Raw genomic sequence first — 17,685 nt, forward strand, 5'->3', positions numbered from 1 at the left:
GGGAACAAAAGTAGATTATCAAAGCCATCCGTCAGAGCAGTAAACACTGCAATGGGGAATAAAGATGCTACATTGAGTACAATCACCACAACATCAACTGTTACAGTTTCTTCAAATAGGATGAATTCATCTATAAAAAAGAATAGTGGAAACAACGAGAATTTAAAATCTAACGAACAACTAACAAAGAATACATCAATCGTAACTGCAAATCAATCTAGTTCTACTTTCAGTAGTGTAAGAGGTGTTACTGCAACATGTGTTGGTGGTAATGTTTCTCACGAGAGTACATCCAAGTCCAAAGATTACTCCACTAAAAAGTTTTCCAGTGAAATTGATTCGAAAATGAAGAATTATCAAATACAATCCGAATACAAAGAATCATCTGTAAACAATCAGGATTACAAAACAAGGAATAGCACAACTATGAATAACTTATCATCGAGATTCGTAAACCAGTCGTCGGTTCAAACGTTGCACAGGGAGAACCATGGAACTGCTTCCAGTACACATCAATCTCGGCCAGCGTCACGGAACGATAACACCGCATTTGCCGTAGCTAGGAAAGCATTGGAGCAACAGAATCCTGCATCGAAGATGACACCGATCAATTTTCCACCACTGCGTGCTCCACAGAGCATCGTAAATGTTCGTCATCCTTTTGTCACAGAAGCAAGAACCAAGCATAATGATATTGGTGGTCCAAACTCCAAATCGAAACTGAATGTAGCGAGTTCTCTGCAAAGTGGTGTGAAGGATCTTGATCATAGTAGGCAAACCTTCCATAGCTATGGTACATCACAGATCGCTGGTATTCCAAATGTTCAAAATTTAAGCAATGTCACGGCGAATATGTCACCTTATGCCAGACCGGAAAGCTTCCCTCAGCCAACCGTTGCAAGTGTGCTATTTCCTGACACATCTCAGTTTCCTCAATCACCTCCATTCAGTACAACGCAAATTGGACAGCTGAATCAATATCAAACATATGATCCTGGCAGTTTTGCAACTACACCAGTGAATGTGAACCCAGTAATCCCTCAATTCTCTGCAGAGAGTTCTATTCCGTATCCGCAATACGACAATCCTCCTCAATTCGTGCAACCTAATCATTATCCGACTGCGGATATAGCGAATAGTCAGTATCAGTATCAAGCGGGTGTAGGACAACTACAAGAGTCACCAATGTTCATACAAAGCCTGCAAAGTCCTATCGCCGTAACGGATCAGTATGCTGCTCCAAATTATGCTAGAACGGTTAGGGCAGAATTGATACCACGATTGAGGAGGCCACCAAGATTTAACAAATAAAAATGATTTTTTACATTCATACACACACACGCGCGCGCGTGCACACACACACACACACAGGCGCGCGCGCACGCACACACACATACATGCATTCACACGCACACGCAATATATATTATACATACACAATATATTCTTGAATAAAAATTCGTAGCCGTAAATGAAGAAAGGATAAAAACGAGGAACATAAATCGAATGATAACGGCACGAATTCATGGAATCGTATTATACCTTTCAATAGAAATGAATGAACGTCCACGTGTATCTTGCGTGCAGAAATAATCGGGAAATTTGCCAATCTACTTGGTTGAACTATCGATATGTTAAGTGGAGGAGATTTGGTAAAAGTTATTTCAATTTCTGATCCATTTTGAAATAAATTTTAACCAGTCTATGCGAATTAATGCGCGTGTGGAAGTGATAACTAGTATTTTGGCAAAATTGCACGAGATACACGGTTAGCGTTATTAGTAGTCGTTCGAAGAAATTCTGTCTGAAATGGTTTGATACGTAAATACATGTACAAAGCAGAAACGTATTACGCAGTGAAGAGAGAAGAAAAAATCATTTTGACTTGTTTCCATCATTAAATGTGACACGGCAGGGCATAATAAGTTGAGCTCGATATAATTTTGTGACGTAATTTATCTAATATCATTGAAATTCGAGACAGAGAGAAAGAAGAGAAGGGGAAAAAGATGGAGAAAGAGAGAGAGAAAGAGAAAAGTTATTACAACCAGATTGTTAAATTGTACATAAATTATAACTATTGATAAGAATAGTTTCATTTCTATAAATATATAGTATTCGCGGAAATATGGTTCTGGACAAATTTGTTTTCGGTCAATCGAAGAAAGCAAATTTGTTAGTAAATGGAGCAGAACCCATAGCCATGTTGCACATAAAAATCGATAGAAACGAAGAAAGATTTGTGAAATAAAAAGAAAAGAGAAAAGCAACTGAATTATAATTATAATAACGATAAGTTCTAGTTTTAATGAATGGTATCTTACAAGCTATACTTTGCATAGAATTAGTGGAGGTTTTCCAATATTTGCATATTACTTAGCTTACTGCTATGTTTTTAATGTGCTTCACTATTTATATATGGAATGGCGGTGTAACGATGTTCATTGCAATGCGACCGCATGCAAGGATGATTCATTTCTAATAGGAAGAAGAAAGTGAAAAGAGTAACATTCAACATATGTCAAGTAACTCGCTTAATTTGAACATCGTGTCTCCATTGAACGTATGCACAATGCAAACGTAGCTTTCGGCGATCCGAATATAATGAAGGCGATCGCGATAAAGTAACGATATAATCTTTCAGTGGTGTATGTTTTTCCTTTAGTATGGTAGCTCATAAACTCATAAGCATCACATATTAATACGCGTAAAATTAATCGTTAAGGGAAATCCTCATTAAGTACGCATTTCGTATTAAACGAAACTATATATTCGTATGTATTGAATTTTTTAAATTGTCTACGTGCGTCGACGTCACCGGATAAGACATTTATATTAAACGGAAAAGAGAATAACAATATCGCGTATGGACATATATACCGTAAAGAGGATACGATCAGGAATCAAAAAGAAAAAAGAAGGGAAAAGAAGAAAAGTGAAGGTAAGACGGGGAAAAAGATGAAAACGAAATAAAAGGAAAAGGTAGACATATTGCGTAACAATGCAATTTTTAACTGTGGATCATCATCCTGTTTGTGAATAATGTGGAATGCGAAAAAGAATTATTGCTTTTCCAATGAATCAAGAGAATAAGCCAGAAAACGTTCGTTGTAACATCGACAGACGGACAGTGCGAATTTTTATCTTGCGTTCGATTATTATTCCTGTGTAACAGGAATCTGTGTGTGCATACGCAATTTCGTTCAGCGATGATTTTTATCCCCGTTCATTTGCAAGAAACGAATCTCGTTGATTACCAATGGTCTAGTGCTGTTATTAGATATTAGATAGAGATAAATTATATTTATGTCTCGAAAATTCGGGGATGAAAACGAATTTATTCACATACTGTCTTACTTTCCCGTATTTCTCATTGGAAAGATTAACGCGTATTATAATTATTGTTAATTTATAAAGTATCGAATATAACAATAGGATCGAAAGTGAAATGCAAATAAAATGTGAAATTTTCCGTGTAAAAAATGTCATGTATGAAATAGTGTATGCATACTGCATTAATCATCGATTCGATATAGTGGTGCAATAACAAGCCCATGGATAGCCGCGCGTAACTGCGATACCTTGCCCGCGCATTCGACGTTATTGATAGTACAAAAAGTTCATTTCCTGTAAGGATAAATCGCATTGCGGGTCAGGGTATCACGGAAATGCGTAGAATTGCGTGGAAGGGAGAGAGAGAGAGAGAGAGAGCGAGAGAGAGCGAGCGCAAGCGCGCATGAGAAAGAGAGAGACAGAGAGAGAGAGAGAGAGAGCGAGCGAGCGCAAGCGCGCACGAGAAAGAGAGAGAGAGAGAGAGAGAGAAAGAGTGAGAGCGAGATAAATAGTAGAAGCGAGTGAGTGAGCGAAACGATAATGTGCCTCGACGACACGAGTATCCGGAGGAGATAAAGGAAAATTAATGAAACCCTAAGCCTAAGGTGATGTCTCAAGAATTGCGACATAATTTTCTGGTCGGGCATATTTCATACATTTGGAAAATAGGCATTACTTACATGCAAAGTATAGAATGTGTATGCGTGTAAACGAAAGTACACTGCTAGATTGATACCGCAATCAGTTATTTCTTTAAGGATACAAAAAAGTGATAAAAAAGAAATGAGAGAAAACTAGAAACTCATTGTAGAAAGAACAGAAGCATTATAGAACACAGCGATTCGATTTGCGGATCGTAATCGTTGAAACTAACGAAATTTCTTCTGAAACGCTTAATTGCTACTACGGGTGATGATAATTTTCTGTAATTATTATATTTATTTTTTTAGGATGTATACATGGAATTAGAAAATTCGTCATGTCTTCTGTTTTGACGTTCGATTCCATTTAGCATGAGATATTTTTTAATTTTTTAATAATTTCTTTCCTTTTTTTGTTTCAAACTATGAAGCGCTGCTTCGCGTATTGAAAGTTTGACTACAGTTTCATGCGTATCCTCCACTTGTAAGCAGTTTTCTGTGCCAATCGAGATTAATTCGTTGCGAGATCTGACTTCAGATGGTAAAACGGATACAATACCAAACAGCGCCTCATCGCCGAAAGGCGTTATAGAAAAGTTGTTGAAACTTGCCAGTTCGTAAGAGAACATATCAACACATAGTGTGAAATTGGAAGAAAATGATATATTGTATACTTGTCAGAAGAATCGCTCTTTCTATTAAACGAAAAGTTTTGTATATTTTTGTTTATCAGAGAAATTTCGAATTGATGGCGGTACAAATTTTTTGATGTACGTCCTATTTTCGAAGAAGAATTTTTTATTTTTGTTTTAAACTATGCAAAGTCGTAACTTGTTCTTTATTTTTTTTTGTTTATGATAAAAATCAATGCTATATGTATTTTTTACGTATACAAAAAAAGGCGATACAGTAAAATTCTTCGCATTTTACAATGATATATGCACCCTTGAAATAAAATTGGAAAAATTTTTCTAAACCGTTGATCGTAATCGAAACGCCTCGTCGATCTTTCTCGATTTCGCTTTAGCTTTCTGTACTGCGAATACCAGGAGAATCCCCGAGAGCGTTTAAAGATCGAGTCGATCCATCGATCAAAAATTGTTAATCGATGCGATTAGTTTGCTTGAAAAAAATTAGTCGATTCGATTAACTACTTCAAAAAATAAACGAAAAAGAAGAAAAACAAAGCGTCGATTTATCGTACCTTGACATCACTTGATATTCTGTTGTTTAAAGGGAGGGGACGATAATTTCGAGCGAAAAAAAAGATTAGCGTGCGATCTGGCTATCGAATAGCGAATTAAAAGCATAATGAAGGAAATATTGTGATGCATAATGAGACAAAATATTATAATAGAGAGAGAAAAATAGACTTCCCATCTTCTTCGACTACGGGGAAGCACTTCTTCGTGGACCAACCTAGGAACGAGAAAAGGGGACGAGATGCTTTCGGTTCGATCCACGAGAATATAGCCAATATAATACTTTCTTTTTGCCCATCACATCTATCACGATATTATATTATATACATATACATATATATACTTCGTTTCTCTTTTCTCGTTCGTATCCTTTACCACGGAAGCGGCCTTCTAAGCTGCGCAAAAGAAGAACTTGATTTCCAACGACTTTTGAAGTCAATGGACGAATAAAAAAAAATGAAAGAGGAAAAGAAAGGTTTATTAGCATCTTTCAACGGGATCCGTCGAGTCTCGTGTATTAAGTAAAGAATAAATTGAAATTAAGCCAACACGAAACGACTATATATTTTACTTATGATTTTACTGTTTAAGCGTTGCTGCGTTTTGTAACGATTTTGCATACAAAGGAAATTAAAATGAAACGAAGAAATTTCTGTAGATTGAAAGGTACATTTTCGAAAATATTTTGCGAACGAATGAACTTCCATTGCATCTATCTTCATTGTCTCTATCCTTTTACCCCACCCTCATAGACATACTTATTTACCTATCTACCTATATACGAATACCTATATACACACGCGTGCGCGCGATATCGAAATACAATTGTAGAAAAGAAAAAAATCATCAACTACCAATTTCCTTAATCTTTCCAGTACGATCGATTTTTTAAATAAGCGAGAGCAAATGAGAGAGAAAGAGACAAAAGAGCCTTAGAAGAAAGAAGGTAATATTAGTCTATGACAAAAAAAGGAGGAAGAAGTATTAAAATTTTAGTATCGATGTGTAGACGATATTTGTCGATAATTTCCATTCCCTTTCTGTGAACTTGGAATTCTTATTGCAGAATCGTCTACCGGATAGTGAAGAATACCATGTAAATTTCAACGATACGAAGGATATGTAGATATTAATTTGTTCCTTACTGTAAGGAGAAAAAGGAAAAGAAGAGGAAAAAAACACTTTTATAAGATGTATAATATCAAAGATCCAGTATGTCTGGATGTAATTTGTAATTTTTATATGTGGAGGGGGACGCGTTAGTGATTTTTTTATGTTCTCTATTCTATCTTTCCACTACCTTCTACTTCTTCCGCTGCCTTTCTTCCAGTCTTTCATATCTCCCTCTTCTTTCTTTCTTTCTTTTTTTTTTTGTAAGTTAAATTATTCTGTGTTTTGTAAAGTAATATCGTCGGTTTTGTATAATCGACACGATTTACCGGCACACAACACGGACATGACATACAGATAACGACTTAAAATAATATAGCGAGACTCGTTTCTGTAAACGAGAGGCATATAATATCTATAATCAAGGTTGTTTTATGTATGATTGTGCGTGTAACATTGTTAATAAACTAACGATGCTTATGAAAGTTCCTTCACGCTCTGTATCTCCACTTGTTCATTTATGATTCCTTCATTTCTTTCTATGTTTCTATGTTTCTATGTTTTGCCTTCTATATATATACATATACAATAAAAACTAACTAAACTAAAAATAAAAATACGGGGATCAATTTTCATGCAATATAAAATTTCGACCGTGAAACATTGCTAAATAACGAATCACAAGCGTGCTCTCAGTTCTTACCGTAGTTGTTTCTATCGCGTTCCGGAAACTGATCCAATTTTCATAGTACGTACATTGTCGGTTATAGGTATTAGAATAGCTATTGATGCTTAGTATAAATTGAACGCTTCTTACTGCTTCTACTTTGCTAATTATTTTATTATAAATTTGTAATTTCGTTCGCATTGTATATGTCTTATAATGTAATATATTAAATACAGTAAATTTTGTTAGATTTTCAAATATATGTAACAAGTAGGTATTTGTATACTTATGTATAGTATATATAGCATATATAGTATAATATTTATGTATATGAACTCAATCCCAAACTATATATAGGGTCACAATTGCGTCACGCGAACAATCGAACCGTGTATCTAATAAAGAACAGGCTGAAACGTGTATCTGCTTATACAGCTGTGAAAAAAGATTGCCGTTATTCAAGTGACTATTAGTAGCACGCCTCACGTGTTCTTGTAATGACAAACGGCCCAGATTTGACAGTAACGACAATGACTCGACATATAAATTTATGCAGTTAAATTGTCACCCTCGAGCACATGCCCTTGTACGAACAGCGCCAGTTAAAAAGATTCTTGCGACTCGATAATACTACTTAACTGCAGCTTAAAGACGTTAAAGACTTGACACACGATCTGTTATTAAGCGTGAATGTTACTAGCAAGCTACACGTTCTATAAATTTAAACATTGCCTGTTTGTTAAATTATTATTTACGTTATTTTTCGAAAACTTTTATTTCATGTACGTTTCTAAGTGCTCGATAAATATCATTTAAATAATCGAGACAATTAAATACAATTTGGTTGTTGTTTGCTAATATGTTTGGCGGGTTAATATGTTTGAATTTCGTATATTTGTTTGCAGCGCCAAAATGCTGTTAGTTACCACATACATATTTCAATACGACATATTGTTATGCGTATATATAATGTATAATATATATCTTATTGACAGAATAAAATTATTTAAGCATTTTATGATGCATTTACTAAGTTAAATTGTTACTATAATATTAAAAATCTTAAAATTTGTAATAGAAATATTACAAATTTTACGAAAATATGACCATATCTTTAATTTAAATATTTTAATTAATTCCAGCATTACCAGTCTTATGGCAATCAACGTGTTAGTACGATATTGATAAATATCCTAGTTTCCTAACAGATTGCGTATAAAATTAAGAATTTTTGATTTTGGTAATGCGTATATTTATGACGGCAATTTGAATCCAATAGAATCGCAGAGTGTGCGCGATAAGGGTTGAAGCATCAGTAGCGCCATCATGCCGGTAGTGGTTGCGCGCGCACTTCGAGTCACGTTTTCTATCACTAGAAGTGTTCAGTCGCCGATGCGCGGCCGCGTGATTCGCAGTTTTTAAAGTTCTTGTTCGAAAAAGTTTCTCACTTTTGGTGTTTGTGTGCTCGTGCTTCGGTTCGGCTACGAAATAGTGACAGAAGCTTCGTGTGACAGAACGGTGACTCGTCAAATCCCAGCCTCTTTAAATCTGACACATCTCATATAAATCTGGTAACGACGCTAAATAATTCGCGGTAAAATAACCACTGTAAAGATATCTTAGTTTTCATTTCAAGTATTATAACTTTCGTTAATTAAACTTTTCGTAACGTGTTACTGTACTACGTCGTGTCATGGTAAATGATTCGTAAAAAGCATATTGGTACGAAGTAATTGAAGATTTGCATCGGCATGTGAATATTGTTAGGCATATAAACTTTGATTTAGACGCCATTTAATTACGAATGCACTTTTAACGACCTCTATGAATGTACTATTAGACCGTTGTGACATATTTTCAAATACTGCTTCTTTTCTACCGATTGTTTGTTTATTTTCTACAGCTTCTAATTTAAGGTGTCTCGTTTATAATTCTTCGCGAAGTAAGTTTTTCTCCTTACGTAAACTGAAATATTCGAACAGGACGAAGGTAAACGTAACATATCGATGTTTGCATAGGACATTGTAACAAAACATCATTATAGAATAGGAACAGATTTTGCTCGATCTTTATTGGTTTTCTTAGGTTAGGATCAAATGTAGATTGATAAAATAAAGTGATTGTGTTTAAAGAAGTAACGGTTGCTTCTATGGGATATCCCTAACAGTTACACTTTTGCGAGGATATTTCATTTGGTAATATTTTTGCTATGAAATGTTTACTATGAAATTATTTTTAGTATAGTTTCTAGATAGTTTTATGCAAGATGCATTAAGTTAATATATCGTAAATTACATTTGGCAAATTAATGTTATATATAAAGATGTAAATCTTTGCAAGATCGCTTGTTTAAAAGCTTATTTTTTAAAGCTGCAAATCGGAATTTGTAATTTGTAATTGAAATATTTTAGTTATCGTAAATTTCTTGCTCTTATTTTCATTTTGTCTCGATTAATGATTGTAAGGATCGCAGTATATTTCCCTACCGAATGTTCACAGAATTTGCTCGTTACTTTAGGTTTTTACTTTCTATAAGAAAACAAATTTCACGTAGTGTAAAACTTTAATCAAAATAACTGAACTACCATACCGTCGCGTCCGTGAGATTTCATACGGGTTAACTGTACCTTATTTGCCAAGTATTCCGAACTTCTTTGCATCAATGTAGCTTTCGAACTGCTAACAATAAACCGGAAATGCTTGAGAACAACGGGATCTATTCCACGGTTGATTGCCGTTTGTTGTGCTCACTTTTTCCATTGTCGAACGTTCAACTGCTATTAAACGTTTAACATATATTTACTGAGAATGCTTTCGTAAAAAATAAATTAGACGATTCGTATCGTAATGCAGAAAGTTAAATTGAACGAATCCGATTAAAATCTCCGTCGTAACAAGGTACGATTGTTTCACGCATCAAATCTTTTTCTTCAACGAGGTTCCGACGTAAGTTCGAAATTTCACGTTTTTTTACGCAAAAACAAAAATAAGAAAGTTTATACAGAAATTTGATTATCTTGCAGAAACCTTTAAACGATAGATTATCAATAGGATTAATAGGATTAGATTCGTAGATTATTTACAGATTATTCGTAGAATAATCATACGATTTTATTATGCACAGATTGTCATAGATCGTTTGTAAATTATTTCCAAGATTCCAATATTTGTCTATTATTTGGAACATATCGTACATTTCAAACATATCCATGGATTATTCCTGAGATTGTATTACATGTAAATTATTTGTAGGATTTTATCATTCGTAGATTATACTCGCGATTCTATCATACATAAATTACTCGACAATTATTTATAAAAGTTTCTTCTGTAAAAAGATAAAATATCATGAATATATTGAATCGTGATGCGCGCAACTATAAATTCACTTGCCTCGTTCTTCAGAATAGAGAGAAACGTGTTTCAATAATTGATGTGTATCTACTTTGCGACGGGCAACAAGATTCTCCACTTTCTCGATATAATATCATAGTAAATTCGATAGTCATTGCGCATTTTGTCGAGATAAAATCGCTGGAGAAATGAATAACTAAGAAAGGCAATCGGAAAAATAAAATAGAAAGAAATTCGATGGTTTGCCAGACAATCGAATATGACTGATAATATGAATTCAATTAACTACAATTATTACAATTACCAATGAAATTAAATGAACGGACTACTCTTAATGAAACCACGTGGATACTGCGTGAATGTAAGATGCTCGTTTCTTTCGTCGAACTGAAAATGCTTTGATCTAAACGAGAATCGGTTGATCGCGGCTGCAGATCAATTAAATCTAGTCGCGATTAAAATGCAGTGAATGATTATGAATCGCAGCTTCCGCGCACATTTCTGTTATCTGTGCACCAGTTGATCATCGTGTCCTTGGTAAGTACCTTGTTTTATTATTCCAATGATATTGAATCTCTGCGAACCGTGCAGCCCTGACACTCCGACAGCAATTATTCCCGCAGGTTCGGTCAATTATTTCCCGTCTGCACCTCTCATTGTGTTGATCCGCGCCGACTGATTTACGTTAGCTTTTCACGGTGAAACGATAATTTCCAATTTAGAAAATATCCGCGACCGAGGAGGTCTTTTTAATTCGAAGTGTAAGTGAAATTTGAGAGGGTCGCACGTTGAACCGGAATCGAAATTTAGCGATTCGAGTTTAGCAACAGAATTTCTGCTTGTTAAAAATAAAGTAAAGAGTAGAAAGTTCGTTATTTCGGTCTAGAGATAGAAAAAGGAATAATTAATTGGGAGTATTTAACGGCGAAAGTATCGCGAAGAAGAAAATATCGCGAAGAGAAACCTTGAAACGTTCGATTTCATGACACATCGATTGAATTACTGAAATTCGTTTTCTTCTTTCATTACTCTAATTCACTTTGGAATGAATGTATCGACTAAGAAATTAGTTCAAGTTATGAATCGTCATTTGTAAATCGTAAACTACCAAGTTCCGTTTATCGGGCGCCGTAGATCATTTTAAAAGAGAAGATTCGCCGATCTTCTTTTATAAAGGCAACAGTGAAAAGAGGAAATCGTATTCCGTTCGTATGTTATTCGATTGGAAGAACATCGATGCAGGAAAATCCGCAGCGGTGGATTTTCATAAAGCCTTTTGCGCGTTTGCCAGTGACGAATCCTATAAAATATTCAATGGGAAAGGTCGTTTTAATCTGAGCGAGCAATCTCATACAATATGAAAAAATCTGGAAAATTTCAATAATTTTGCGGTTTTCACAAAGCCAGCGATCAAATGTTTCAGGGTTTAATCCTTACAGCGTTTATATTCAACTTGCTTGTTGCTAATTTTAATCCCGCGTTACGCAGTTATCATAAATTCCTGCATTGAGAATAGAAAATTCGTCGTTGCGTAGAAAACGAAATGTTGTAAAGCGACTAAAGAAATTTTAGGAAGATTCCGCTGGTGTTCGGTCACAGGAGCCGCGTTTCATTAGTATGAGAAATCGGCGTTTCGAAAACCCATTTCCGGTGTGCGTTTGAACGTTCAACGTTCAAACAGAAGAGGAAAAAAAAAGAGAAGAACGATACTTGTTACACACAGAAATGAGAACGCTATCGTTGCGTGAAATATATGTATGTACTGCCTTTGAATCTCTCGTGGACAGTGGACATTGAAACGCGAGCAACGAAAGAAAACCAGGAAAGTTTCATGAGGTCGCTACTCGCTTGTTTCATATTCTCTTGGTTCTGTATTCAGTCTCACATGTAAAATCCAAAGAATATTTGCTATTAAATACTTATTGAAAACTCTTATTGAAATGTCCTTGGGATATTTTTCTATTTCTCTTTTCTCTCTGGACGAAAACGATTACTCGCATGATCTTTCCTTCTGCCATGAATAATACGTTTCGTCGAGCATTTTCTTATCTCGTTGCTAATTTATAGAGTGAAATTGATGTTTCTTATTTGATAAATTTTCGTGCGAATTTATACTTGTTAACTTGTTGTTCCTTGTTAAGGTTTCTTCGATCGAGATTGAATCTTAATTATCAGAACTTCTCCGATTAGGACAACTCTAAACGAACGTTTCTTTGGGTAACGAATTTCTATCTGATCGATGCTTCAAATATTAGAAGCCTTTTTATCTGTTGGAAGAAGCTCGAGATTGGAAAATAAAATTTCGAGGATTGCGTAGTAAGGCTTGCAAGGAGCAAACGAAGCTTGTAAATATGTCGACGTTATAGCAACCGCATCATCGAAATTGAAATTCTCGTTGTTGTTTGTAAATCGACCATGTAATATTATGCTGGATTTTATGGTGGATGCTCCGTTTTCATGGCGATCCATCACGGTTATTTACGCGTAAAGGCACGAAGATGTTGTTCAAAGTATCGAAGTGCCCGAAGAACAGGCTTCAAGCCCGGAGGTATGAATATCGAAATCGAAAATAAAATTTATTTCCACAGGTGAAACGAGAATATACAGCTGTTTTTCGAGATCTCTTTATTTTAGAAGAGATATTTCTGAAACAAAAAGTACCGGTTAATTTCTATTTATTCGTTTTATTTGTCGCAAAATATGTAATAGATTTTTATTTTATTTTCAGTAGAGAATCGTCGATGGAAAGTAGAATTTCATTTTGTTCGGTCGTCGGACGCGATAGACCGTAGTGTTTATTTTTAATGAAACGATTTATTTAATTTGTATTATTCAGGTGCGAGGTACGGAGGGTTTAGATTTCTCTATTTCCTGCTCGTGGCAGTTCATTGAATCGAAAATGGGTTATTCGGATCATAGACAAGAGTTAATTCCCAGATCGAAAGTCTGTCGCATGTGGCTTCTTATCATTAAGCTTCGGCTTTCGCTTTTGCCTTCTTTTCTTCTATTTTAGCATCTCTCAGAATAGAATATTACATAATACAGTAGGTAGTTAATATTACCTTGAGAGTAACTTGACGAGACGGTTATACGTAAAATACTCAAGAAAGCCATTCAGCAAATTTCTTGAAAGAATCTGTCTGGTAATAAGACGAACGAATTCGCGTGGAATTTCGACAAATCCTTTTATTAAACGGTTTTCTCAATTCTTCCTCTTGTCTTATTATAATTACTTTTTACTATCATTTAAACGGTATAATTAATATTATATAAATGCAACGTCTTCAGTTGCAAAATATACCTCGTAGGTTGGCCTTTGCTTTGTCAAAAAACTTTTTAACTTGCCAACATTAGCAGAACTGCGTAAGACTTAATTTTTAATCGGAGGACTGAAGCAGTTTGTTCGTCGTTGATTGCCTCTCGGTTAGGCTTCAATTAAATTTCGATTGCCTCTCAACTATAGCGTTTGGTCGAATCATGGTTAACCTCTGGCTCAGTCTTCGTTAGGTCCTAATTAGATACCAGTTGAATCTCGGCCCCTATACGAAGTTACATCGTTGCATCCTAAAACCCGGATTAGCTACATTGTTTTAATCGGAATTTCCAAAATTCGTAGAACTCACAACCAGATAACATTTCCCCGAATTTCCTACTATTCGTCGAAGCTTGTTTGGTATACTATTGAAAATAAAATTTTAACAATTATTTTCCTTCACCATGGTTCCTATTCGAGGACCATAAAAAAGAAACAAAAAAAGAAATTCCTACAAATCGCAAGCCTAAATATTTTATATGTAGCGTAGGCGATTAATACTTTTCGATCTTTTGGATGGGCAACTAAATGATGGCGGATTTTGTCATTAGGTGGTATTGACTTAGGTGGTATCACTTAGTTGCCGACGCAATACGATGAAAATATTCCCATTGCTTCGGAAATAACTTCGTTTCGATAACGGTAAACGATAATCTTAATTAAAGTTCCGTACTTTCAAAAGACGAGCAACTTGTGAAAATTGCTATGTTCAGTGCTGCGTCGCATTTTATCTCGGGATAACCACGAAAGCAAATACATTTGTCTGATAAAAAGTGCACCGGCGTGGGCGCGGCGCTGTGCCTTATAGTTTCGTGGTTTTAGCGTGCCATAGAGATATTCTGGTGACACACATGTACCATAGTTGCAACCACCTATGTACGTCGTATGTTATGATACCGAGAGAGTTACTCCTTCATGGTTAATGATCACGTTAAGAGTATTATTCGGTAGCTTTCCTTGACCTGTAGCAGCATCGTCTTCGTTCGTGCGACGTGTATTTCTGTGATCGAAATAAACGCGTCGATCGATCGGAAAGTTTCGAGCCCCAGAGTGTTCCGATACGAATAATTTACGAAGGAAATTAGGAAGGAAGTCCGTCTACAATTTAAAGTTTAACACGGCTAGCTAATATATCTTCGATTAATCATCGATAATTTCGAATATCAAATTAGGCTAGTCAAGTATCGATATGTAGCGATTGAATAAATTATTCCGAAGCTATCGGTGATTAAAGGCGTAGCAAGATTTAAGATCGTCCAGCGGGTCTGGAAAAGATGAGAAGACCATTTGCGAAGAATTTGTGACTGGAATATTATAGTAGTATGTCTTTCATTCTCGGGAATATTATAGCAGGATATTGCATTTTTCACTTATTTTTCTTTTAGCTACTTCTAAGCTTTCGTAGCTCTTTCTTGCTTAAGCCTTCGCTTTATAATATCTCGCGATACTCGCGGCGTAGATTACGAATCAAGAGCAACAGAGGCGAGCTGCATTTGCATTAAATTCCAACCTTAACTGTAACTTTAGTTCCGTATTGTGTGTTATGCAAAAGATTATATCTATATCGATAATAATTCGCGTGCAATATTTCAGTGTTTCTCCTCGGGCATAACGTCGAGCCGATAAATAATAAATAGCCAACGTCGATGAATATATTTGTTGAAAAAATCAGTTAGGCTAGGGAATACTAGGTTTATCGGAGCAGTAGAAATTTGTTTCTTTTCGTAATTAGCGTGTTAATTAGCGTGTGACCGATAATAAAGCTACAGCAAATATTGAATTAGAAACGAATAAAGATATTTGCATGTCGTTAGCCGTGAAAGATGAGTTAATTGGTCACTCGGAATGTTAATTTCTTACGCATAATTTAATTTATTTCATTTATTGTAACTTTAGAGTTGCAGAAGTTCCTGGACCACCTAGTTGATAGATTAATCCAATGAGTTGTAGGTGGAAATATTAGTAATTTGTAGGTAGAGAAGAAGTTAAAGTAATTTAAGGAAGGTCAAACTCTAGAAACAACCGGATTTGAATAATACATTCTGCGTGAAAATACGTGGATAGAGTCTGCAATTTAAATTCTGAAATATATCTGGATAAATCGGATTCAGGGTGATGTAGAACGCTAAATTATTCTCTTATCCTCAATACCCGTGTTACATTTAATCAGACTTATTTTCCATTCAATTTCCCAATCCTTGAATCTCACGAATTAGGAACTACCATTATAGGTGAATCGATAATAGTATCTATACTGTGTTAATGTTCTTTGGCGCGATAAAATTACCGAAGCAAATTATTAAAAATACACATACGTAGAGGGAATATGTTGAATTTCTCGAACAAGTAGGATCAACGATATGTGGCGCACTTTGCATCAGAAAATGCTAGCGCAATTTTGTTATCTCTCCATCATAAATTAAGGTAATCAATTTATAACGAGTATTCGGCCGTTTTCACGGAATATCACGAGAGAGACTAGAACAAGCCGTCAGATATAGTATTGTGAATTTCACATGTCGGATGTAACCATACGTTGTCTGATATTCCATAAATGTCTATTTTCTAGTTTCTGTGGATCTTGCTAGGAATAATTTCATTCGTCTTCAACTACTGTCACGGACGATACCCATAGCGAATCAATAGCGAGAAATGATATAATTATCTATCGCCCCACGAGCTTCCTTTCGACGATGGATTCCTACCGCGATGCAATTAGGGTTTAGGAAAACTTCCACACGCTGAGGACTGCCACGAGAAGGAATTAATGAGGAATTACAGCGATGAAAAAGAATTGAACGTTTCAAGGGCAACACCGGCGAAAGAATTTCATAGATTAAAGAATGACGATGCAGATGCATTGAAATCCAATAACGAGAAAGCAGTTAAAGAATGTTCAAAAGCAGGTTGCGGTAAAAAAAAAAAAGAAAAAGGAGAAAGAAAACGAATACCTAAAAAAGGAATTTCAGTAATATAGAGAATGATTCAAATTCATCGGAAATTTTATTCCTAGTAATAAAAGAAGGGTAGTTTACAAGGATATTTAAAAATAAGTTGCAGCAGCGAAAAGAACCGGGGGTAGCGCGAAAGGAATTTCAGTAATAAAAAATTACTGAAATATATCAAAAAGAATTTTCGAAAAGAAAGAACACGACGCTAGTACACTGACTAATAAAAAGAAGCACAAAGCAAGGACAACGAGAGAGATGATTTTACCTATCTACGTAGTTTGCGATACCAAAGAGGAATTGCAATGACCAAAAGGTAAATAGCACGGAAGCATTACGCTGGGAATATCGAATCACGGGTTAGGTTATGCTTCGAATAACAGTGTCTCAAATTACTGTCAATTCGCTAGTTCAAACGTCTCAAACTCACGAACCTTATCTCCGTGTCGAATCTATATCGAGCACGAGATATAATTGTTACGAGATAAGTCAGCGCATTATAGATTCGACGTATAGATAAGGTTTGCGGAGTTGCGATGTTTGAACATTGATTTACTGCTGCATCGTACTAGTACTGATTTCACCGAAACGAAATCGGAGAACATTTCGTTGCACGTATTCGCTAGATACACGAATCTCGTATAAAACTCGATGCCAGCCGAATTTGGTTACCGAAAGCTCGTGATTTTGCCCGCGCTACGATACACGGTTAATCGATAGCCTGGTTTCGATACGATTGTTGCACATGCGGTCGCGTGCTATCGAGTCAGAACGAAGCCGACTGAAAATCCTTTACTTTCAGCCGCTTTCTCCTTCGAGAGACCCTCGTCCGTGCAAAAAAAGGAGCGTTTGTCCCGTGTATACGTGGAAAGAATGTCCGACAGACGAGGAGAAGAAACAGGGAAAGAAAGAGCGGGAAACTGCGATAACACGTCAAGAGATCGTAAAAGCTTCCTTTATTTGCCTTTGAGAAATTTTGCTGGGTGATCCGAGCGTCTTTGAGGGGCGAGAAATGGAAATAAACCGAGTTTCGAGACAGGCTCGTATGGACTTCTCTGTTTGCCAATATTTTTCCCAATTCCGTTTGGAATTGTTTATTTGACTTTTCGGACGGTTTT

At 35.7% G+C, this 17,685-nt stretch overlaps 2 protein-coding genes across 8 annotated transcripts in view; both read left to right on the forward strand.

Moving 5' to 3' along the window:
• Positions 1–38: 38 nt before the first annotated feature.
• On the forward strand, positions 39–6,770 carry LOC122572372. Its single transcript, XM_043737256.1, has one exon. It carries the CDS (start codon positions 52–54, stop codon positions 1,309–1,311), a length of 1,260 nt encoding a protein of 419 aa, XP_043593191.1. The 5' UTR covers positions 39–51; the 3' UTR covers positions 1,312–6,770.
• Positions 6,771–8,237: 1,467 nt separating this feature from the next.
• LOC122572382 (calcitonin gene-related peptide type 1 receptor-like) overlaps positions 8,238–17,685 on the forward strand; it is a 160,713-nt gene continuing 151,265 nt past the window's right edge. The window contains exons 1-2 of one of the 7 annotated variants that reach the window (XM_043737285.1): positions 8,239–9,898; positions 10,358–10,843. The gene's annotated coding sequence lies outside the window, so the exon portion shown is untranslated. Of the gene's footprint in view, positions 9,899–10,345; positions 10,844–17,685 lie in introns of those variants that run through there. The other 6 variants (XM_043737286.1, XM_043737288.1, XM_043737289.1 and 3 more) reach the window with 6 other exon arrangements.

This window comes from Bombus pyrosoma, linkage group LG11 (assembly GCF_014825855.1).
Source record: "Bombus pyrosoma isolate SC7728 linkage group LG11, ASM1482585v1, whole genome shotgun sequence".
NCBI lineage: Eukaryota > Metazoa > Arthropoda > Insecta > Hymenoptera > Apidae > Bombus > Bombus pyrosoma.

Excerpts from the sequence above, each read along its gene's own strand:
- LOC122572372 (XM_043737256.1), top strand. The coding sequence starts at position 52 with ATGGGGAATAAAGATGCTACATTGAGTACAATCACCACAACATCAACT.